Raw genomic sequence first — 24,058 nt, 5'->3', positions numbered from 1 at the left:
GGTTGTTGAGCCTTGATTTCAAGTTGCTCAGCCTGTTACTTCCTCTCCCCATTTCCTCTCCTCCCCCCATACTCTTCTATCCGTGCTTCTGTGGATCCGTGGGAGTGGGAACCGCGCATCATTCTTCTTTGGCAGCGGCCCGCCCAATTGCTTCCGGTAATATTTTTGCCAGCCAACGCATTCAGTGATCCTTTTGAAAGTGTCACCGGCTACCTCCTTTGTTGTTCACCCAACCAGGTCCGTTGGCTCCAGCTGCAATTAGGTATATCACTGGCGGAGCAGTTGTCCACCTCTATGCAGTTATTTGGCCCTTGTCAACAAAGTAAGACCTTGCTTTTGTCACTCGTCCGCCTTTACCTCCATTTTCCTCCCCTATTAACATCCATTCGTTACTTTTTTCCTTTTTTCCCTTTTCCTTTGAGACCAATTGAGTTCGCTAGCTTCGGTCTACACTGCTGACACCGGTTCTATTCGGTTAGCTAACAATTACCAGGGTTTTTATGCTGTGTCATCAACGCTCGCTGTTCATCCCCTCTTCAAAGTACATCTACGCTGTGCCAGTGCCATGCATGCATCATTACCGCTTTCCTCGCCGCATTGACCTAGTAATTAATTGCCTCAAGCATCTGACCTCTTTTCAATCCGTTTCCGCATCTCGACACGGAACAATACGACTGCTTTCTACCACTTGACCATCGCCAAATTGCCGTGGCGATTTTTTTTTCGAGTTTAATTCTTTAAATAACCCTTCACATTTCTTCGAGTCAGCAAGAACGAGGTGTCTGACAAAGGACGTAGGTTGGAGAAGGGGCTCAAAAATACCCGCCAATCGCCGCCCTCTTGCTTTTCTCTGCACTGCATACGGATGATCGCATTAACATAACTTGGGAATTTGTTGGCATGGATTAACTGGACTCTCTTACCTGCAACTCCTGCCACTCCCACCCGCTCCTGCAAACGTCATGGCCTTTGAACATCCAAGACCGCAGAAACGAGCCATACCTGCATATCCCTCATCTTCTAGAGCTCCGCAAATGTACGACACGTACTCTGGCGAGTCTCCGCCGCGAACACCGCCACCCCAAAGCAACAAATACAAAACCATGCGAAAGGGAGATTGGATGCTGCAGCCCCCCATCCGCCAAACATTTCTGGACGATTTCCCCCCCGTTGATAACCATGGCAACCCGGACTCAGAAGAGGATGATCATGATACTCATGACTTATCCCTCTCCCCCAAGCACGTTACGCGTACGTCGGTAGTAGATAACATGCTTTTGTCCCTAGACCAGTTTTCGGTCAGTGACCCACATGATAACTCCCGCCTGTTCGGTACCAGCCTGGATCAGGAAACGCACCCAATCTATACACGGTACTCTTCTATGAGGACTAGTCGACCTCGAGGCGACACGTTCTCTTCTTCTATATCTTCAGATATTGAAGTACACTCGGAGGATAATGTTGGCCGTTACTCTAGCCAATCTACTCGTGGTCGCCGGAGTAACAGCAATTCTAACTACCATCCTGGTCTTCGGCGAATTGACAGTGTTCGTGGGGTTGGAGAGAGTATGAGTACGCGTAACAAGACGTATGATGCTCAACGTGGATCGAACATTGCAGATCGACCGCCTACTCATCGAACATCCAGAGTCGGCACTAAGACCAGTAGTCGAAGCAGTGGCTCCTCCAGTGTTGACTTTAATCAAATGACAGCTGGTGGTCGTCTGGGACAGTACACGGAGCGACGGTCCGCTAGCTTTGACTACGGATCCACCCTACCCCCCTCGCAGCCACTGACGGACAATCGAGGTGGGTTTGAAGACTTCGTTCATTACAACGGGTTTCATTACGATGACATCGACGCAGCTCCTACCCCTTGCATTCCTGTAGGCCCCCGACGCAATATCTCCCCTCCAATGCGCGAATTGGCCTACAATAGAACCGCTCCCAGCAGCTCCCGGGGCCCCGCCTTATCCCGTAAGCGCAGCAGCAAATCAGCTAGGAGCATGTACACGAAGAATGGACGTTCTGATACTCTCGGAACCGCAACTATCCGAGGGCGTGGAAACGAGTCGAGACACCATCGTGACCCTATCCCGGATTTTCCTCCCTCTATGCCGACCTATTCCCTTCACCAACCTGCTCCTAGCCCAACAATTGCATTCCATAAACCTGCTTATGATTCTCCCCAGCCGGTCATCAACAATACTCCACCACCGCCCACACCAAAAGAACGACCGGGGTTTTTCCGGCGGGTTTTTGGTGGCGGTTCTTCAAAGTCCCAGCCCCTATCGCGGTCTGAAGTCGGCGCTTCATATAACCAAGAAAATGAGACCCCTCGACAGCAAAGAGAGCAGCATCACAGTGCTCCTAATTCCTCCAAAGGACAGAAGCAATCAATGAAGGAGTACTCATCTCCTGGAAACAACGTGTCAAGCCGCGAAAACACTCCTGTAATAACTAAAAAGCCATCATCCTTCTTCCGTCGCCGGAAGAAGTCCATTCCGGATCATGTCCCACCACCGCTGAAACTATCTCTTTGTAGTTCGAAGCCAGAACACTTTAAAGTTGATCATTTACGTGGCGATTTGGGCCCAGAACCAAGCCCAGTTAGCAGTCTCAGGAAGGTTATGGATCCTTACTTGACAAACACATCATCACATGAGGTTGACCACGACCCCGCGATGGACAATGCAGATAATGAAGTTTCAGGCGGCGAACAGCCATCCCTCGCTGACTTTAAACATGGCCCTGTGGAAGTAATGAGCAACGAGATGATGTCTGCAAACCCAGAGAACAATCCCGGTACCCAGAAACCAAGAATGCTAAACTCGCTTAATTTCAAATCCGGACTCAATCCAAACGTATCTTCTCATGACCGTGATGATTCTTTCCTGACCGATAGGAGCAGTGTAAACGAGGGAGCGGATCCGGCATATTCCAGTGATCGAACCAGGCGCCCTATGACTAGCCCCAATACGCCAACCCATATGAAACTAATGCCAGTAGGACAATCGGCCGAATTTATCAGTGGCTCACATTCGTCGGAGAAAACAAGCGCCAACGGCTCCCATGCATCACACGCAATTTCACCAACGCACCTACAATTATCACAAAGCATGCATGGGGCTACTGATGGATTGTCCATTTCTACGGCTTCATTGTCTACTTCAGTATCGTACAACAAATCCGAACACGGCTCGTCATATGTGCAAACTCATGTTCTAACTGGGGATAATCATGCACATCCTACGAGGCATCTGCAGGAGAAGGCCTGGCAGGAATCTGATTCTCCTGTTGAACATTTATCTGATGGGCGTAACAAGTTGAGTCTACCGCTGGAAGGGCCGATTACGTCTCCTCGGGCGTCGCTGTCCACTGTGTCCAACTATCACACGGCATCGAACACTCCGATAATCCCAGATGATGAGAACAGGACCAGAGATAGTAAGTCGCAGGCGTTACCTCTGATCCATACGGAAATAAAAGTGGAGAGGAACCCCATTGACGCCAATAATGACGACACGACCATTCTTGCCGTTAATGAGGAGCCTACTGCAGAGGACAGACAGCATGCCCAGAAGATATTCGATGAATTCGAGGATGAAACAGAAGGCAAAGAACCTAGAGCAGCTTGGCTTGGAAGCCCGGATCGGTCGGCCGTGAGAAAGGCATACATGGAACTTTTCGACTGGTCAAATATGAATATCTTAGCAGCATTAAGAGGACTATGCGGTCGACTTGCGCTGAAGGGTGAAACTCAGCAGGTCGATAGAATTCTTGATGCTTTCTCGTCACGATGGTGTGAATGTAATCCGGAACATGGCTTCAAGGCAACAGGTACGTTTATCGCTATTCCCATCAAAAAATCTAGCTTGTCACATGAATTTTGATTGTAACTAACGTCTCTTTTTTCGCAGATGTTGTTCATACAATATGCTACTCTCTTCTGTTGTTGAATACCGATCTTCACATGGCGGACATTGAGCAGAAAATGACACGCAGTCAATTTATTAAGAATACCATGCCCACCATCCAGCGGGTTGTTTTAGACGCCGCCCCGAACGCTTTCGAACGAACAAATCCTGGAAACGCTTCCAGCAAGGCACAGCCCCCAGGAGCCAACGTAATCTCTGGCGCGCTCATTGGGAAGTCTCCTACTCTGCCTCCTGTACGCCATGGAGGCCACGGTTCGGTAGATATGGATGTTCCCCACAGTACTCTATCAAAACCCACGGAGAGCACCCCGAGAACAAACTCTCTAAGTATTGTTGGCACGAGCCAAAATACTGATGTCTCTTCCAGCGACTCGGGTCCTTTGGTTTCCACGCCGTTCCGCGGCACACAAAAGGGCTGGGAATTTCAAATTGAATCCGTTCTCAGAGACTTCTATAACTCTATCCATAAGCAGAGACTGCCCCTCCGAGGTGCAACTGTAGAAGCTGGGGAACCTCATCATCCTTCGAACAACTTCTTAACGCTGACTGGCAATATGCTCCGTCGCACACCGAGCACGTTGAGCAAAAGTGGGTCCGACATTTGCCCGCGAGGCCGGCACATGGAGAATCGACTATCAACCGCTCGGTGGTCCTCAAAACCTAGGTCTCGTCCAAGATTGTATCCAAGTTCAAATATCGGCTCAAGCCGTACTAGTCTTGATGATCAGTCTTCTGTTTGGTCACCGTCAGCGTCAAGTACGTGGAGCAAGCATTCCCTTGGGAAGACCTTGACTTCCATGTCGATGGATTCACTAGGTTCTGAGTTTCCACGAGGCGACTATCAGCAGTCCATTGGGTTTGCCAATGCCTTGAGCCATGCTATTATTCGCGAAGACTCGGCTAATGCGATGTCCGGCATGGAGGACTCAGAACGAGCGGCCGCTCTTTTAGAGGATGAAACATTGGAGCTTGCAGGTGCACCATGGGCGAAGGAGGGCAGTCTTAAGCACAAACATCATCTTGATTCGGTTGATAAACGCTCCAAGGATAGAAATTGGAATGAATCATTTGCCGTAATTCAGCGCGGTTGGATGCGATTGTTCTCATTTAACGCCTCGACCAAGTCCATGCGGTTGAAGCCGAAACAGCGACAGAATGGCGGCCTTGTCGTTGGTGGGGGAAATTGGACAGAGAACGCGGAAGAAACGTGGAAATTCCTTCTACGTCAGTCCATCGCCAGCGCCCTCCCGTCGCCGGGCTACTCGAAGTCCCGGCCTCATGTATGGGCACTAAGCCTGCCAACGGGCGCCGTCCACCTGTTCCAAGTAGGCACGCCGGAAATCGTGAAAGAGTTTGTCTCATCTGCCAACTATTGGAGCGCCAGGTTATCTAAGGAGCCATTATTTGGCGGCATCAGTAACATCGAATATGGCTGGAGCCCTGCAGTCATTAATAGCGCTTTAGTTCATAATAGCGGCAACGGCGAAACAACTGCTACCAGCTCCTCCTCCACCAGTGGCCCACAACAACAAACAGCACCGCCTCCACAAACCGCAAACTCCTCAGCTACCCGCCAAAGCTTCCAAAGCTCCTTCCGTGGCTCTCTAGATCACCAATCCAGCGTACGTCCCCGCCTCCCTGCCGACCGCATACATATCAGCGACTGGACTCCTCCGCAACAAAGCATGATGGCCTCCACGCTCTCCGAAAATGACCAACTTTCCACGCTTCGCAGATACGTCAAACACGTCGAGGAGGAGTTACAGCGACACAACGAACTACGCGGCGCGATGTCTCTGGCATTTACCCCCCGCCACCCCAATGCAAATAAAGCACTAGCGAATTGGGAGCGGAAGAGTTCATATCTTTTGAGAGAGATTGTAAAGTTTCGCACGTATATTGATTGTTTGACGACGGCGCAGACGTTGAGGGAGAAGATCCGGGCCGTTTCTGCGGGGACGAGCGGGAACAAGTACGGAAACGCCGACGGCGTTGCACGGGTTAGTAGAGCTGAATACATCGCCAATTGATAGACCGCGGGCTTCTAGCTTAAGTGTTTCTTGATGGTCTTTCCCTTTGCTTCTGTTTTTTGTTGTTTTGTACGCTCTATTTTTCATGAGTGTGGTATTATATCTGAGATACCTGTCAAAATCTTTCTTTTCTTTTTGGGAGGTGGACAGCACTGCAAATTGGGCTGGTATTACGAAATTACAGACTGTCTAGCACTACGACCTTGCTGTCAGCTTTCTCTCTTTTCTTTTTCTTTTGACTCATATCTGATTTCTTCTGCATTTTTCTCACAAAGCAAGCAAGCACAGAAACGAAAACGTACAACTATTACTTTAACTCTGATTATTTAATTATGCTTCCTTTCTTTTCCATCCCTCTCTTCTCTCATTTATTATTAACTCCTGTTTTCGTTTTTGCCTCTTTGATTCTCTCATGAACTTTGCTACATTCTTACATCTTTTCTAATTAATCTGTTTACTTATTATTTCCTGGCTGGCAAACAACCCATCCCGAATTTCGTTTCATAGCTCCTTTTTGTATTTCCTCTCTGAATGTTTTGTCTGAATTTCAGCAATCACTTTGCTTCTCCTGTTTTGTAAATTGATCATTACTTATATAAATCAGAAGTTGGGGGTGACCCAGTCATATTGATATTATGTTCATCTTGAAATGTATCTAAGGTCTAGTCTTTGGACGGTGATTAATACAAATACATGTATATATACCAAGTGCAGGATGACAGATATTTGATATAAGTTAAAACCCTGCCAACTTGGTAATGTACCCGCAGTTCATTTATCTGAGAAGATTTTAAACGTAGCTTGAACGAAATTTCCTTTTTTTACCATCTCAGCGTGCGGGACTAAGGATCGGCGAGTCCTTCCGAGAGCTATTCATCTCTCTCTATCGCAGTCTCCTTTTTAGCAAAAAACATATAATGTTTGGGCTAATCTCCCAAGTTCCTATCATCAGAACACAGATTGGAGATACGGCGCCTTTGCGAAATCAGACAGGCCAGCTTTTGTATACCAGAATGCTGGGTTGATACATTTGGATTGCCGATCAAAAGAACCCTGTCGATGGAATAGAGAGAGACAAAGGCGGTCTCAGCTCGCACCTCATAATTGTATTAACATGGCAAACCGTGCTGCTAAGGAGCTCGTTGAAAGCGATGGAGCCAAATGAGCGAGCGAGATGTTCTGTCCTCATACCGGTGAGGCTCGCGCAGACCCGAAGAAGCATCTTCTGCCCCTTGAATGGGCAGCGAAGTAGATAGTTAGTATATAGTTATCTGCCATCTGTTGTTGCTGGCTCGAAATAGATAATTGTGGTATTGAACCAGATATTGGTAGATCTAAAAGTAAATATTATTTAGTTAGTTAGATTGGAACGTTAAATCAGCCATTTCCATTTCCATTTCCATTTCCATAGCTGTTGGGCTGTTGGGCTTGGTCCCGCCTCCCCTGAACCAAAAGTCAGTGAGCCGATGACGCCGGGGACACGGCCAGAGCCTCAGAGCAGCATCGCCAACAACAATCATCAACATCAACAACAACAATCATCAACAACAACGCCCAGCAAACCCCACAGTTCCACCACCATGCTCTAAGCACCTGCGGCAACCAAACCAATTGGCTGGGCCTATTACAATAGCTGCAACATACGTACATAGCCTCAGACCTGCGCTAGATTTACTGTTGACGGCATGACAACAAATCATCGCGAACCACATCTCTAACCACATCTCTAACCAACGACCACAACATCAAGAGCAGCCATGGCAGCCTCACGTTCGGCTCCGGATTTGCACTCCCCTCCTGTTCTCCTGGGTACAAACCCAAGTCTCATGAATAAACCTCCCGCTGCGCAGAAACGGAGGTCGTCCAGGGTTCCCGGCGGGTTTGATACAGACGACGAGCTCTCGCCGATGAAAATGGAGTTTGGTGATGAGGTCGGGACGCGGGATGGGAAGCCAGAGCTGCGTGGACATCAAGAATACGAAGAACGATACCAACCATGGGATGACAAGGAGAAGAATCAGCCGAACAGTCGGTTGTTGAGGGAGGATGATACAAACAACAATAGCGATAATCGTACTAAGAATGACAACGGTGAAAATGTCTATGACCCGTTTGTACTAAGTTCCAAGGATTCACCCCTGCAATTGTCACCGCGTCAACGCCCTCAGCAGGAGCCGATGTCTTTGCAGTCCCCTGTTCTAGCCATCGAGGATTATTCCTCCTCTTCGATCCTCCTTCCAAGTATTGACTTCAACGATTCCAGAAGCCTTTTGCTCCCCTCCGCCATCCCTCACTCCGCATATAATGACACCATGGACGACTTGACCAATACTAACGACCATAATGACGACCATGACCATGCGCACGAACACAAGCACGGGAATAACACGCAAGAACATGGGCAGGGGGATGAGAACGAGCAAGACCATATCCACGGAGACGAAAATGAAAATTCCAATGAAAACTTCAATGACCAGACACTACCCAATCACACAACCCTCGACGAGAAAGAAATGCGCCAGAAATTGCTAGACATGGAATCCAGTTTTCTCCCCGAACCCTCCACAATTGATGTCGCTGCTACACCCGGGCTACCTGCGCCGGATGATACATACTTGATCGGCGTGAACGATAGGAGCCTGTCACAGGTCGAGGAGGGTGATAGCCGAGCAACGCCCCCTTCCCCTACTACACCGCCTGGCGCATACAAGACCCCGGCCGCTCGCCGCGCTACAAGATTGGAGCCTTCCTTCTTTGAGGAGGAAGGGGATTCGCAGAAGGGAGAGGCCGACCACAATCGCGATCACGATAACGATAATTATGATGACTCGGATCTGACTCCTTCTGCAAAAGGGAATGATACTACTAATATTTCGTCGTTGGAGACCATATCGTCGTCGCCAACCGCAGCTGCGGCGGCCAGAACGGTCTCGAGGGCTATCTCTACGGCTTTGTCGAATTCTAGTCTACGGAGCAATGCATCACAGCGCCGCCAATATGGCGCTCAACGCGATTCGCAACTATCAAGTACTGATGATGATAATGCAGATGCCACTCCCCGGCGCTCTACGCGGAACATTTCCCCAACTCGTGCCGCATCGCGGCACTTGCAAGATACTACAGGAGTAAGTGGCAGCGAGGGAGATGCGCCGCAAGATTCAAGCGCGTCTTCGGAGCGCAGGCGCAAGCGACCCAAGTTCTTGACGAGCCGTCAGTCTGTCCACCGGTTTTCAAATTCTTCCACTGCGACTGTCGGTACGGATACTGCGTCTAGCGAGGCTGCGATGGGTGTTGATTTTGCAATTCAGTCCGGCGGGGCAGCGCCTGCTAATAACATCGGCCAGCGGTCGCACAGCCATGGCAGGCAGAAGAAGATGGAGCTGTCGAGATCGATAAGTCTTGGAAGCATGGCATCTGGAGTATCGGGTATGAGTGACGATAACTTGATAGAACAGCGAAGAGGGTTCAGCGGCGTTTCGGATGTTAGTCTGCATACGCTAGATGAAGAAGATTCAACATCCCAGGCTCGTCCAGGATCGTCGGGGGGAAAGTCCGCAGCGGATCCGATGACTCCCAAAGCTCAATCGCGTGACCAACCGCCTCCAGAAACCGCCATAACAGACCACATCAAGGATATCCAGATCCCGGCCACCCTCGCCCGTCAATTCCGAGAAAGTACACTTGGCATGTCCCCGGACAAGCGTGGAGGTGCCCCAACGCCTGCCTTTGGGCGTAGCGGTAAATCACTTACGCTCAAGGAACAGAGCAGCACTATAGATAGGTTATCGAAGGAAAATTTTGACCTCAAGATGCGCATTCACTTCCTCAATGAAGCGTTGAATAAGCGTTCTGAGGAGGGCGTGAAGGAAATGATTTCAGAGAACGTCGAGCTGAAGTCTGATAAAATCAAGCTCCAGAAGGATAATCAAGCGCTCCGGAGGAATATTCGCGATTTGGAGAAGCAGCTTCGTGATCGTAAAGCCGCTGGTAGTGATGGGGGCCAGGAAAAGTCTGAGAGAGAGGATGGGATAGAGGCTGAGGATGAAGATGGACAGGGACGGGAAAATGGAGGTGTAGATGAAGAGGAGCTGACATATCTGCGAGAAAGGATTGAGACGTATGAGGTGGAGATTGAAAGATTAAGGTCGGAAAGTATTTCGCGGGAGAGTGAGAAGAGGCGCCTGGCTGAGATGGTAAAGTCGTTGGGTGATGGACGAGTCACTATCGGCTCTGATACGGGGGCAAGGGAGGAGAGGGTGAGTTACTTGCATTACATTGATTTCTGCTAATGGGAGAGAAAGTGTTTCTTACGACGGGCTGCTCGTTTGTGAGCTTACTGACATGTTCTATGCGTTTAGGATATGTGGAAGGACATGCTTGATGCAGAAACCGCAGCTAGAGAACAGGCTGAGGAGGAAAACAGAAAGCTCCGGGATGAGCTTCTGCGTATGAAGCCAGATGCGATGTCTGGTAGCCGATCTGGTGGTTCTCGTGTTGGCAAATTATCCGTCGTCTCTCGATCCAGCGCCTCTGAACGGGATATTGACCGGAGTGCTGGTCTTGGAACTACTTCCAGTGCTACTCTCGTTGAACTAGAACTTCTTAAGCAAGAAAATGCTGAGCTTCGTCGCGAAGTCAGTGCGCAGACTTCCATGCTAACATCTAGAAATCGTGAAAAGGAGAGACTCTACCAGGAAATCGAAGACCTGAAATTGGGCCAGCGGAGGGGTGATGGTGGCCGGTCTGTTGCTGGCGATAGTATCTTTGAGCGATCAGTCTCCCGCGCCCAGGATAGGTCTAATTCCCATGCCAGCGATGGGGTGAGATCCCGCGCCAGTGATGCAGAACGCGAAAGCCTGGAGATCAAGAATGGTGAACTCCGCGATCACGTATCGGCGCTTAAGCTTGAGAATCAAAGTCTTCGCACCCAACTTGACGAATGCATGAGTGACCTGGAGGCGTTGGATCGTGCATACCAGGCTGATGTGGAACAGGCAGAAGAAGACTTGCAAACTATGCAACTGGAGCGAGATCACGCGTTGCAGATTGCCGAGGAGCGGGAGGAGGCATTGCAGGATCTCAAAGCAGAGGCGCAGGAGGAACTGGATGCTATGGGTGATGAGCTGGATCAGAAAATTGACGAGTGTCAGCGCATGGAGGTTGAGTTGGCTAATCAACATGAGAATCTGAAAGCTTTGCAGGCGGAAATGCGGTCGGCAAGCGAGGGCATAATTAGGCTGGAAGAAGATGCACAGAGCAACCTACAAAAATACAAAGCTGTGCAACAAGAATTGGATGATGCGAATCGGGAACTGGAGCAGATGGAGAAAAGCCTCTTTGAAGCCAATAGCAAAGTGCAGCGGCTGACCGTTCAGCAGGAATCTAGCCAGAATGAGATTGCTTTCCTCCGTGAGGAGCAAGATGGCGATAAAATCAAGATCGGAGATTTGGAATCTGAACTGAAGACTTGCCAGATGAGTCTACTTAGTGAGAAGGATAGAACCAAGGAGCTCGATAGTCGCCTTGCGGAGGAGAGACACCAGCGGGAAGTCGTTGGGAGTAAAGAGAAGCAGGAGGTGCAGCGCATTATGAATGAGCTGAACCGCGAGGCGACCACCGCCAAGGACGAGGTCCGTAAGTTGAAGAAGAACCTCTCCTCAAGGGAGATCGAAGCTACAACTTGGAAAGAACGCTTGATGGAATTGGAGAATAGTCTCCGTGAAGCCCTCGGGGACCTCAATGGCACACGCTCAAGCTTACTTGCTTCAATCACCAAGCTACAGCAGGAGTTGGATTCAACCGCTCTCGAGCTGGAGAGCACTCGCACTAAGCTCGATGAGAGGGAATCTCTCCTCCGTAACCGGGATGCCCTTCTCGAAAGCCATGGCTTGGAGACTCGCAAACTTGCCGATCTATTAGAAAGGGAGCGTCAAGCGCATCGGGCAGATAAACATTCATTCGAACAAGCACTTAAATCGCACCACCAAGCTTCGCGGACAATCTCACAAAATAACTCAAGGATCTCGGACTTGGAAGCCGCACGAAATCAGGACCGAAAGCGTTTCAGTACGCTCGAGCAGCAGTATAAGGACCAGCTAAGCGAGCGTAATGCAATGTTCCTGACTATTTGGAAACGACTTTCAGCCATGTGCGGACCTGACTGGGCCCACTCGAACAGTCTAATTAACGGGAATCTGCCTAGCCAAGAAGTCATTGGAAACATGCTTTTCTGGCCAGGCTTTAGCCGCAATCTGTTACTGGCGCTCAAAACGGTTGAAACACATATTGGCGGGTTCAAGGCGCGGATCAAATCCGTGGAGCGGGACTTGACAAAGGAGTATCAGAATTTAGAACACAGTCTGAACATCCGCTTTAAGAAACTTGAACGGATGGAGGAATTGGTTCAAAATTTAAAATCCAGTCAACCACAACATCGTTCAACGCCCCCAAACTCTTCTAGCGCCGAAATCTCCAAACTCAGGGGTGAGAATAGGCTTCTGAAAGCGGAGTTGAATCTTCTCCAATCCCATTCGCGAGCTCGTGCGGCTAACGCTGCGGCCGCTGGAAGCGGAAACGCCCACAGCGCGTCAGGACGGTCTGCATCTAATCTCGCTGCCAACACATTATCTCGATACAGCTCCACAACAACAGTTGACAACGCTTTTACTGCCGGTGGTCAAGCACACGCGCATGCTCAACAGCCTAGTCGAAGCCCCAGCGCCCTCTCCCGCGGTTCCTCCAGCAACCCCCAACCATCCCAGTATTCCTCTTCCTCAACACTTACAAACAACCCCGTCGGTCCCGCCGGAACATCCTCATCCACGCAAGTTGCACAGCAACAATCACGATACCAGCATGTCAGCTCTCCGCACCACTCCCATTCCAGCAGCGAACCCTCACAGGAGAAATGGATAAAACGGTTGCAAGAGCTCGAGCGCCGCCTCACGGCCGAGCGCGAGGCGCGATTACTTGACCGTTCGGGCGCCCGTAAGCGGCTGGAAGAGCAGAATGCGCGCAATGAGGAGCTCGCAGCTGAGTTGGCTAGGCAAAAGATGAGGCAGCAGTATCAGGGGGCTATTACAAATACACCCCATAACCGAACTAGTAGCAGCAGCGGTTCGAGAGGAGGCGTAGCTGGGGATCGAAGCGAAACCGGCCCTACGGCTCCAAGCCGCCATCTCTCCACTCCAGAAGCCACCGTTGCTGATGAAGCGGAACGCTCGCGAGCTAGCAGGGCAGCTGCCAGTCCCTACCATCATCGTCGTCGTCGCGATAACGGTGATGATACAGATCACGAGGGCGAGGGGAGCGGCGACCCTGATGAGGGAGAGATGGTCATCATCGACCACCGCGTTAGTGAGGGAAGTGGCGGATATCAGCGGCATGATAGTGAACCGTATAGTGGCAGCCACAAGGGCCATAAGCATCCAAGCGCCGCCAAGAGTACGGGTCGCGAGCAGTCGCATTTGTCGCACTTGTCGCACGGCCATCGACAGGAACATCGCCGGAGAGGAACGGGGACTGGGGCTGGCGTGGGAGCGGACGAGTACGACGGAGGTGATGATTATGAGGACGATTATGACGATGAGGATGATGGAAACGGGACGGGAACGGATGATGGGGAGGGTGGACTAACGGTTGAGGTTGAGGTTTAGTTAAGCGGGATTTTCGAATGGAAAGCCGTGGTGGGTTTTTTTTTTACTCTGGGTTCTTCATGAATAGGGCTTAAGGTATCTAAGACGGCGCTGCTCTATTTTGATATTATTATTTTATTTTATTTATATTTCGCATAATGTAATGTACTGTACAAGCATACTCAGTTAATTCACTCTTCATCCTTCGAGAGTGGGGACAATTGCAGCCATAATATCGGCGGCAGGTGACCTAATGGGCCCAATTTTTCCAATAAAAAGACGAGAATACCCGGCAGGAATCAGTTCAAAAGCTCATTGAATCCGGAAGAGGTTTTGAGGGAGTCATAAAAGTTGATGAAAGTTCAATTTTCACCTTTCACCAGCTTTAGCCTCACAATTCAGTCATGATCTCAATTGAAGAGAGAAGAGAGAGAGGTTTCACCAGTTAGTTAACACTAACCGCGAACCGTTCAATTTTCAGAGTACTCTCTCTCTCTCTGTGAGAAATACAGCTTTCTCAATGTTCCCCGTCATCATCCTGACAGTGCCAAACCAACTACTCCCGTCAGAGCGTCGCATTCCCATATTCCAGGGAATCGCATGTCCTTTCCCCGCACGTCATCATCACGCACACAGTCGGCTTTGCCCTGATATTGATGCCGCCGCGGCACCCGCGCGCTGGTGGTGCTCTGTCATTTGAGGGTGAGGGAACCTCATTACGAGGCCGCACACAGATCCTTGGCCAGGATGAGTCTGCGATGGAATCAAAGCTGAGAAAAGTTGAATGGGTGACGCCATCCAGCACCGGAGGGCAGCTTCAAAGCGAAACGGGGCCTCCCCCCCCCTTTTTTTTTTCCTTTTTTTTTTTTTTGTTGTTTTTGGTGTGGAGGTAAGGGTTTAAGCTTTGATCGATGATGAAAGATAAGGCAACCCAGGGAATAGCTGTTCATGGGCAAACTCCGATGAGGGCCTGGCTGCTGGGAAGGAGGAACGAACTATACGAGAAAGGCCGAGCTCGCTAAAGGCGCCACGGAATGTGATATCTCGGTCTGTGGCTCGTGCACGGAGAACGAGGATCAAGTCACCGTAGTTGTTCAAGATAGGTAACTTCAGATAAGGAGTTTGATATTTAAAAATAGATAAGAAATGGATATACTAGTTAACTATACTCCGTACTGCTGTATGGGATAATCGTATAACATATTGATCAGCAATTAATTAGGCCTTAATCGGGTAACTATCAGTTAATGAATTACAATACAAATAGTCAGCTAACTAGTTAACTAAACTAGTATATATATTATAAACCAATCAAACATGGATTTAACTAGTTACAGTCAATTTATACAATAACAATCTGTATACGATTGTGCTGCGTATGTTTCATTACCAATTTTCAAAATCACGTTATCACTTCGCTTACTAGCTGTAATCCAGGCGCATGCACGGGCCACCATATCAGAGCTTGGCGGAGACTGTGCTTTTAGCGAGGCCAAGGTCAGGGTCGGGGCTCTGTTGATTCCTGTTGATGGTTTTTCAAAGTTTCGCCCTTTTTTCGCCTCCTCCCGAGTTCCTTGTTGTTTTCCCACATGGGAGTCGTAAGAGCAGGAAACCCTCGGGCAGGATATTCGGGACTCCCTCCCCCTCTGTCGAGTTAGAAGCGTCGGGAACCTTCGGCAGCAAGCCTCCAGGAAAGCAGTCTCCGCTGTGGGTTAAGGCTGAAGCCCCATTTCCGCTCCTGTGCTTGTTCAATCAAGGGAGAAGGAGACACCTTATTACCATATTCTCGGGAATTCTATTTCTGGCTGCTATGTGTGTGCTGGCAGAGCTTACTACCAGCTCGGGGTTGGAGGGGGAGCAAATTCGTCCCTGTCTACTAACAATGCAATTCCTTTATACTAGTAATTGCCTGCCAAAGGAGAAGGGAGGAAAATGGGTTTGGTTATGTTACTGACATTTATGGGATCAATTCCCCCTCCCTTTTTTTTTTTGACTGCGTGGTGATCATACACAACGCGCTCCCAGGATTGTAACTTTTTTTTTTTTTGAAAACTACACCTTCCTTAAAGGGAAGGTGAGTAAGTCCCTAATCTGTGGCAAGATTTTCATGCGATGCCCGGAGTGTGGGGTGGAGGACATTGTCGTCGTTATCGTTGTTGTTGTTGTTATTGTGTTTGAAGCGGCATCGAGGGGGATGATATCATTGACAGCACCCCTCCCGCCCTCCGCGCTTATTCTTCCGTCTCCATGAGCAGCATGTGCTTATACTTCTCAGTGATTGGGTCGATTTGCATTTTGTCCGGTTCCTACATGCGCGCAGTATTTTTAGTAGTGGTTGAAGAGTAAGGATATAGGACGGAGATACTCCACCGCTGCTTGTTGCAGATAAAGAAGCCCAGGTTCCTCTTGGCGTGGACCACGGTAAACGCCCACCTCAGGAGCACAAAGTACGGATCCTCTTTGAAATTGCTCTCACCAACAAATCTTACACTCGACAAGTTCGCTCTGGCCGCGAAACATGCGCTATTCGATAAGCTGGTTCAATGGTAAAAAGGCTGGGTTAAACTTCAGGGCACTTGAACACTGCGTCAAAACAAGCTCTCTCTCAAAAACCCGGGGAACAAGGTCCCCGCCCAGCTCCCTCCTCAGATAGGTGTTCATTTCTGAAACTAACTGGACATATCAGGGAAAAAAAACTGCCATATTTTTTGAGTTCGAGACAAAAAAGGCATGGATAGCCACACAACTATCCGGTTTTTCAACCGACCAAAACCCAAAAGAAGCTTCTTCATCTCTTGCCACTCGCTCGACGGGTTTGCTGAGAACGGACAAAAATTGCGACATTTAAACCTTTTCCCCACATGCTCGTGGGTGAACAGGTATTTCGGGGTTGGCCCGCGTCCCCATAGCCCATCGGGGATTTTCGTTTGAGATGGTTAATTAGACCCATGGCCTTATGGCAAATCAGCAGGAAATAAGCTATATGATGCCGCAATTACAATTACTTAGGACCCCGGTTAGTCATCCATTGTCGCTGCACGGCACCTGCCATCGGGCACTACTAAGTAAGATATAGTCTACGGAGCACAGATGAATGACGTAGAGACAACATTTTACATTATATCTGAACATCCTTTAGTTATGTATAACATTTCTTTTCCCCCGTGCTAAATAGCTATTCATTCAGTGGACCCGACAACACTGAAATAGAGAAAGATACCCACGAACCAGTACTTAGATTAAAATCTAATTTTGTATATATATGCAGATCAAAGTATCTCTTCTTTGTTGAAACAATAACATTTTTTTACCTAGTTTACATCATGACAAAACCGAAAACCATCTAATCTATCAAAACCATTTAATATCATAAAACGAGCACTTTCCGATCCAATTCCCCACACAAAAACGTAATCCAATCTTAATACACTTTCTTCCACACAATCATGTGAAGGGGGAAAAAAAAGGAAAAGAAAAATTTTCATTTATTTATTTATTTATTTTTTCTTGGAACTTTTCAGTTTCGGAACCTATCATCGGCGTAAATATATTTGGGAAGAAACCAGATCATTTCACATGTAAACGCCCCTGACGTCTAACTTCTGCCCTGGCTATCGGCTATCACCAAGAATACCAGTTCTCTGACCAATTCCTCTTGTTGTGCAGATGTGATTCTCAGTTGCGTAGGAGGAGAGAACTGAGAAAACACAGATTGGGGTAAGTTCGCAAGTCAAAATCCAATTATCATATTTTCTTTTCTTTTCTTTTTTTTTTTTTTCGGACATGCAAGTAGATAGATACTGCGTAGAGCAGGGAAGGTTTCACCTTCTCCATAACAAAGGGTTCAACCTCCCTTCTCCCTCCGCTATAGCCTGGTTGAAGCAACTAGATGGATACAAAGGATATCAATAGAAAAGATATGTTGGCATAGATGGCTCCCCTATTCTTTCCTGCAAAACCACCCTCCTCAACGGCAGAATTGTTTGGCAAAGATCAGCTCATCATGACATCCTGTGTCTCTCAAAGTAGGAAAACTCCACTCTTCGATTAGATAATCGGGTGATTTGCCATTAGTTACGCGGACCAGGAACTCAACTCACTAGGCATTGCAATTCCCAATCCCAACCCTACTAACCATTTTGGATGTAATCCCGCTGTATAGAAGTTAAATGCTTTGACAAAAGAAAAAGAAAAAGCAACATCGTAAGAGAGAAGAAAGGAAAAGTTTAAGGGGCAAAAAAAAAAAAAAAAAAAAAAAAAAAACAAGAGGGAGAGAGAACGGAAAAGCGAGAACACAAGAAACACAGGAAAGGAAAGGAAAGGAAAGGAAAGGAAAGGAAAGGTTACGCCATAGGGGTGGCTGGAGTGGTTAGCTGGGAAGTTTCAACCCATGGATTGCTTCTTGAGTTAATCATCTTCAGGCGCTCCTGAACTCATCATCATCATCATCACCATCATCATCATCATCATCATGAAATATGTTCAGCTCCGGGGCTATCATCTCGGAGGAAAAAACATCAACAGCACAAGAAGGAAGAAGCTTCAGCGAGCAGCCATTTCTAGCCCCCGTGGCAAATAGCTGGGCCTGGACTTCTTCCCGAGGAATATTGTTGTTTCCGTGGTGGAAAGGGTATGTATATACCATAGGAATGAATGATGCGGCGCAATTACCTGACAGGAAGGTGGTGACATAAAGGCATCCGTGCGATTTGGTAGGAAAAGGAACTGTGTTTCGAACAGTCAGGGACTTGTCCACTGCTAAGACTTGGCAAAAAAAAAAAAAAATAAACTTATACGGGTTATATCGATCCAACAAGAGATTGACTGCGGAAGAGTGTTGTCTGCCCTCGAACCGAGGCTCTGTATGGATCTCTTGCGTATCTCTCAATTTTGGCTGCTTCAGAAGGTTCCGTTGAATTGCTAGTACATCGCGACTTGTACGTTATCGAAAGGGAGTATACTGCAGATACTACCAGTCGCATAGAATCGAAATCCGTAGTATATGTTCGAGAGGAGAAATCCTTCAGAAGCTGCACCGAATGCAAATGGAAGCTTTGTTGCACGGTTCAAGCCACCCTAGGCACACGCTATCCTACATATATACTAGCGTCTGCCATGCATTTGCCCGTGCCAAGCTACCAGCCACCCTCGGCCTGACAAAGTCCGTATGACGTCGTGGCGGGGCGGGACTGGATTGACTTCTCGACAACTGACGTCTGGCCCACTCTCGGGTGATCACCAAGCAAGCATGAACATTATTCTCCAGAACACAAGCCGGAGCAGGCGAAAGCTAGAAGAAAAGGCCAAGATGGGGGATTTATCTTGAGACTTATCTTAGCGGAGGGAGGGGCGGGTAATTAATTAATTGACAAGCACCCTTTCCCCCCCCCCCCTGCCCCTAATGTCCGATAAGCCCGTAAGTCCTATCTATCGGCCTGCCGGCGGAACTATTCCTCCAGACCTGAGAGTCCAAGCTCTCGGCCCTGTCAACAATTTAATAATCATAATCATAACAACTAGTAAACTAGTCAACAAAGCCAAAAATAACCCTTGAGCCATGTCGTCATGCGCTCATTGCTGAGAAATCACTCTCTGTGGCCCCTTTCTGGTAAAAAGACGCTTTCCCTTTGGGCACTGGTAGTGCTAAAATGGGGCCAAACAGGGGCTGACTATGGATGAAAAAGGAAATGGGCTCCTCCAGATCGGCTTCGCCGAGGGCCGAAAGGCAAGTTCAAATTTTCTGCTGCTTTTTTCTCCAACAATCAAGCTACGCAAATATTGCCTGTATTGGTAAGCGGGATTTGGCATCACTTCAGCCCCCTCCTGCAGCAGACTGAATAATAGAGTGCATGATGAGTCAAAACAAGTCCACTGGTCGGATTCTTTTCCACAGCTCGTGAGTGAGTTTGTCCCGGATTTAATGAAAATGTTGAAAAAGGCTCCTCTAGCGCTCAGGTCAAAATTGGGTCTTGTCAGTAATCCGAATCGTAATCGTAATGATTAGTTTTGATAGAATTTTCATCATGTTTTACATTCTATTTATTCTCTTTTTCTTCTCCTTTGCGTCCCCGAGCTGGTCGTTGAAGCGGAGAGTCGCGTGGTTATGCAGATCGAGGAGAAAAGAAAGAACGGAAAATGGAAATAGCCCCAGCGCCAGACTGAGAAATATTTGCTGCTCTTGTTTCCGTGCCGCGACCCGAATTTCCGTCGGTCATTATACGCATCGTCGGAGCGGATCTTGAGCTCGACGAGGAAACCAACAACGGCCGCAATTTTCTTTTTTCCCCGTTGTATTTTTCACAACCTGCAAAGCGGGAGACGGAGCCCAGAATCCCGGTACCGTATGGATGTGTGGAATGGCATCGTAATTTGAACCTCGCGTGACAAAGCCGAGGCTGGCACCTGTCGATTCTCGACCGTTTGCCGACTAATCGAGGTAAAGAAGATGAACGTCAGTGCAGCTGTGAATTACCACGTCAGGGCAGCTGCTTAATTCTTCGCGCCTTGCTGTAGTTAACAGCTTCATCTGCGTTCAAGCTCCTGTCATTGTTTCCCAAGGCCTCGACTTGGCGTCCTCGTATTGTCTGTAATTGAAACCACTCTTTACAATACTAGACTCGCAGATAATCGGCTTCGTATCCCACATTACGCAGCTTTTGTTCAAGTTCCCAGGAGGATGGATGATTGTGCGCTTGGAGCTGCCTGATTAGTCACCCTCCGTCAGCAGCAATCAATATGACAAAACGCAAAGCTTCATCGCTGCCAACAACCAGGAAATGCATTGTGGCCAATTCCTGACTTCGCCCGAGTATGATTTCTAGAAGTTCCCAAGTCCATGAATTCAAAATCGATACATGTTGGTGGGAATGAACGGCGGAGTTCCCACGGCACCTCGTTCCAAACGAAAGGGCAAATAGCGAAATAATAAAATACCGTCGCAGTTTTGCAAAAAAGAAAAAGGACCAGATTGCAAAAATGGCGGCAATGGAAAAGTAAAAATAACAAACCTTTTCCCGTACCCACATCGTGTCAACCTAAATCGAGTCGGTCTTGGCCAGGGTTCCACGGTAGCAGAGGCTGAGCTGGGTTCCATTTCAATCTCATGGAGCTCTTATAGTTCTGGTGGGGAGCTTAAGTCCGTGGTGATATAATCAATATGTAAAGCCCCGATCTCCCTCGAGTTCGGAAAAAGAACACCTGAATTGCTTCTTGCTCTCCCTCTGTCGTATTTATTCCTCTTTGCGTGCAAACACTTCTAGATCCTCCTCCCCTCCCCTTCGACACCCCCCTCCGGACAACACTCATAAATAACTGCTCGTGCAAGTTGTTATTATCGGATTGGAACATCCTCGTCGTCGTTCCCCACAGAACGCAGATACACATACACCCACAGTTACCGTCGATCCTATATGAGTACAGCTCTTCGTTTGACGACCGTCAGTTCAAGTAGTTATTAGCTTGGAGATCCAAAATTAGCACACTGTTTCGGACACCCAGCCGGTATCCTTTCTTCGCCACCAGGTGTTCCACACAAGCGCAAGATCATAGAGCTGTGCTGTGCTGTGGATTGGTCCCAGTGGCGGTACGAAATTGAGATATCTACTAGTTCAGCAACTCTGCGCTCTGATGTAATATCACTAGCCGTACAGTGTGCAGCCCCTTCAATCACAAAATGACGGTTCACCAGCCAAGCCCTCCTCTGGACGCTTTATCCCCATCAGAAGGCAATGCCCGCAAAAGAGTGTGCAAGGCCTGTGATCGGTGTCGATTGAAAAAGTCGAAGGTATGAACTTCTACTAGTACTTGTTCTGGGAGAGTGGATGCCATTCTGTCGCGATCACGTGTTTACATAGGGATTATCTTTGCAGTGTGATGGAGCAAATCCATGCGGACGATGTAAGACGGATAATGCGATCTGTGTATTTGGTGAGCGGAAAAAGGCCCATGATAAAGTATATCCTAAAGGGTGAGTTTGGTTTTCCGTTTTCCCAACATCACTGGTACTTCTTGCGATTTTGGTCGTTCAGGTATTCGTTCGGTTTGTCAGGAAACGTTTAGATAGGGCATTGCTAAATAATACTTCTCTTATAAAGATATGTTGAAATGCTAGAGCAACAGCAGGCACAGCTGGTTACTGGCCTCCAAGCGCTCTATAAGATGACTCTCGACGGGGAAGGGTGGCCAGGCGACCCGCTCAAGGAGTCGGCAAACGGACATCCCCTTACGCACGACATTCTAGAACGATTAGGAGCGCTTAAGCAGGAGGGTCACTCAAGTGACGAGCCATTCGAAGATGATCTACAATTGGCGCAGAAGAAATTGATTGCGAATGGTGCCGGATTCATGCAGCGCCAGGATTCCTCAGATGGCTCGGAAAGTGAGCATTCGCCAACATTTCCCTCGAGGCAGTCCTTGTTCGACCCCCCGTTTTCAATAAATCCCAATCAGCTTCCACCTACCCCTCCCAGCCCACATACTTTCCCTTCCCGAGCACAGCAGATGCCCGAACATATACTAGAAGGTATAGTTCAACAGCAGCAACACCAACACCAGTTCTTGCTACATCACCAGCGGCAGCAGGAACAAAATAAGGACAATCTCCAACAACACCGCCAGCAAGTTCTGCGGCATCAACGGCATCAACTTTACCAAAAGCAGCAAATGAATGCTCAGCGGCAAAAGCAGCTCCAGAAACCATCTAACACCCAACAAAAGCTTGCGCAGGCCCAAGCCAGCCAATCTCAAGTTCAGATGTTCTTCAATACCCCCGGGTCTCAACCATCTATGAATCCTAGCCTCCTCCAGCGACAGCAAGCGTGGCCTCAAGGAGGCGTTTTGGATGAAAACATGGATCTCACTGTCGATTCGCCTCTTATATCCTTTGACTCGGCACAACAAACCCAGGCGTATTGTCGACCGATTTCTCTCACCGGGGGCCTTAATTCATGTCTGCCCATACAACCAGACTGGGTTGAGGACGCTGACTTCAAAGAATTTTTAAATCCAACTGTTGCAATGATATAAGCCGGAACGATAAGCTAAAAATTACATGAATAATGCATAATTCGTTTCGAGTTTTTCTTTATCTGTCCTCGCTCCGTATTTTTTCTTTCTTTCTTTCTTTCTTTCTTTTGCACTTGATAACCCTTATTAATTTCAACTTTTTTGAAATCTGTCCAAATAGACTAATTTCTCCTTTCTCGCTTTTCTCCCACTCCCTTACATACACGACATCTCATCTCAAGCTAATGGCAAATGACAAATTCCATTGATGTTTTAACGGTTCTTCTATGTTCATTTTTGTCTCTTTACATATGTGCTTCCAATCCCCGAACACATTAACTTTTCCCATACGCCACAATCCCTGCAAAACCCGAAATACGAATGAAGGCGCTCCAAGAGAGAAGGCGTTCTGACATTCTTTTCGTCCTCCATATCGAGTTCTCAGCAAACAAGAAAACACTGGCTGTCATTCTTCGCAAACTCTTCTCTGCATTAGCATAGGAGACACAGAGATGGAGATAGATATGTAACTCTATCCATTCAAACCGATCCCACACTGCGGGGTATCAAAGGAATAAATTGTGATCAAGACTGACATACCTGTCACTTCTAGTTCCAGCTCCTGTGTCTCCACATGATTTAAAATTGCTTGTTTGAAAAAAAAAAAAAAAGTTGTGCTAAATACAGTTTTCGCTGCCTTGATTTGAACGTGAATGCAATCCTTTTACTTCTGCTTTGGCGTTTGTATATAGTGAGTTTTCTCGCTTGAGGGTCGTCGAAATGTATTCGTTTCCTACCTTTTTTCTGAAGCCTATATAATATAGGTATAATACATAATTGGTAATCGTTGCGCTGATGCACTGAACGTGCGCAATAAGTAAATAGCTAGGTGAAGGCAATGATAACAATAAGCTCCCAGCTAACTTCCCTACTTATATAGTGGTAAGTATTATATATCGGTATCATTTCTAAGCTACGGACTTTTGGCCTACTCTCTGCTCCCTTTTTCACTCTTCCCTCTAATGTGCATTTACTAGTGCAAATAGGCCCGTCAACGCCTTCTGAAATTCTGAAATTCACCTTCAAGTAACACCCTTCATAATGCATGTTTCGCCAAGCGGCTAGGTGACATGGACAATTCCCGAATGTTAAATATGTATGGTCTTGGAAACTTGATTATCGCTCCAATGATCGGGATGTTGTTTAAATCAACATTGTATGACCATCGCGAAGTAGCATCCAGGTAATTCGATATAATTTTGTTTAAAAAAAAAATTAAAAAAAAAAACTCATAGAACTTTTTTTAAAATCAAATGATCTTCCCCATTACAAAAAAGACCCTTAGTTTATCATTCTGGACATACAGTGGTCAATTTCGAAATTCTGTAGCCAGGTAGGTACCCCTGGTGCTGGACCAAACTTGCGAACCTTAGTATGATAATTAGCTACTCTA

General features: G+C 47.8%; 5 protein-coding genes across 5 annotated transcripts; 3 read left to right on the top strand and 2 right to left on the bottom strand.

Annotated features, from left to right (window-relative positions):
* Window positions 1-860: 860 nt before the first annotated feature.
* On the top strand, window positions 861-5,968 carry HCBG_03134 (Sec7 domain-containing protein; the record flags this gene model as incomplete). The annotated part of the gene is made up of 2 exons (XM_045430183.1): window positions 861-3,840; window positions 3,921-5,968. The coding sequence occupies 2 exons, from the start codon at window positions 963-965 to the stop codon at window positions 5,966-5,968; spliced, it is 4,926 nt and encodes a 1,641-aa protein (XP_045288326.1).
* Window positions 5,969-7,725: 1,757 nt separating this feature from the next.
* On the top strand, window positions 7,726-13,623 carry HCBG_03133 (anucleate primary sterigmata protein B; the record flags this gene model as incomplete). The annotated part of the gene is made up of 2 exons (XM_045430182.1): window positions 7,726-10,224; window positions 10,327-13,623. The coding sequence occupies 2 exons, from the start codon at window positions 7,726-7,728 to the stop codon at window positions 13,621-13,623; spliced, it is 5,796 nt and encodes a 1,931-aa protein (XP_045288325.1).
* An 876-nt stretch (window positions 13,624-14,499) lies between these two features.
* Window positions 14,500-16,263, bottom strand: HCBG_03132 (uncharacterized protein; the record flags this gene model as incomplete). Its single annotated transcript, XM_045430181.1, has 4 exons — window positions 14,500-14,709; window positions 15,661-15,838; window positions 15,913-16,137; window positions 16,169-16,263. The coding sequence occupies 4 exons, from the start codon at window positions 16,261-16,263 to the stop codon at window positions 14,500-14,502; spliced, it is 708 nt and encodes a 235-aa protein (XP_045288324.1).
* Window positions 16,264-18,019: 1,756 nt separating this feature from the next.
* HCBG_03131 (uncharacterized protein) lies at window positions 18,020-19,161 on the bottom strand (the record flags this gene model as incomplete). The annotated part of the gene is made up of 3 exons (XM_045430180.1): window positions 18,020-18,366; window positions 18,428-18,654; window positions 19,064-19,161. 3 exons carry the CDS (start codon window positions 19,159-19,161, stop codon window positions 18,020-18,022), a joined length of 672 nt encoding a protein of 223 aa, XP_045288323.1.
* Window positions 19,162-21,274: 2,113 nt separating this feature from the next.
* HCBG_03130 (uncharacterized protein) lies at window positions 21,275-22,626 on the top strand (the record flags this gene model as incomplete). The annotated part of the gene is made up of 3 exons (XM_045430179.1): window positions 21,275-21,385; window positions 21,471-21,568; window positions 21,696-22,626. 3 exons carry the CDS (start codon window positions 21,275-21,277, stop codon window positions 22,624-22,626), a joined length of 1,140 nt encoding a protein of 379 aa, XP_045288322.1.
* Between the last annotated feature and the right edge of the window lie 1,432 nt (window positions 22,627-24,058).

The sequence above is a fragment of the Histoplasma capsulatum genome (assembly GCF_000150115.1).
Source record: "Histoplasma capsulatum G186AR genomic scaffold supercont2.4, whole genome shotgun sequence".
Taxonomy (NCBI): domain Eukaryota; kingdom Fungi; phylum Ascomycota; class Eurotiomycetes; order Onygenales; family Ajellomycetaceae; genus Histoplasma; species Histoplasma capsulatum.
Note: the sequence above shows the minus strand (reverse complement) of the source record. Positions and strands in the feature narration are given on the sequence as shown.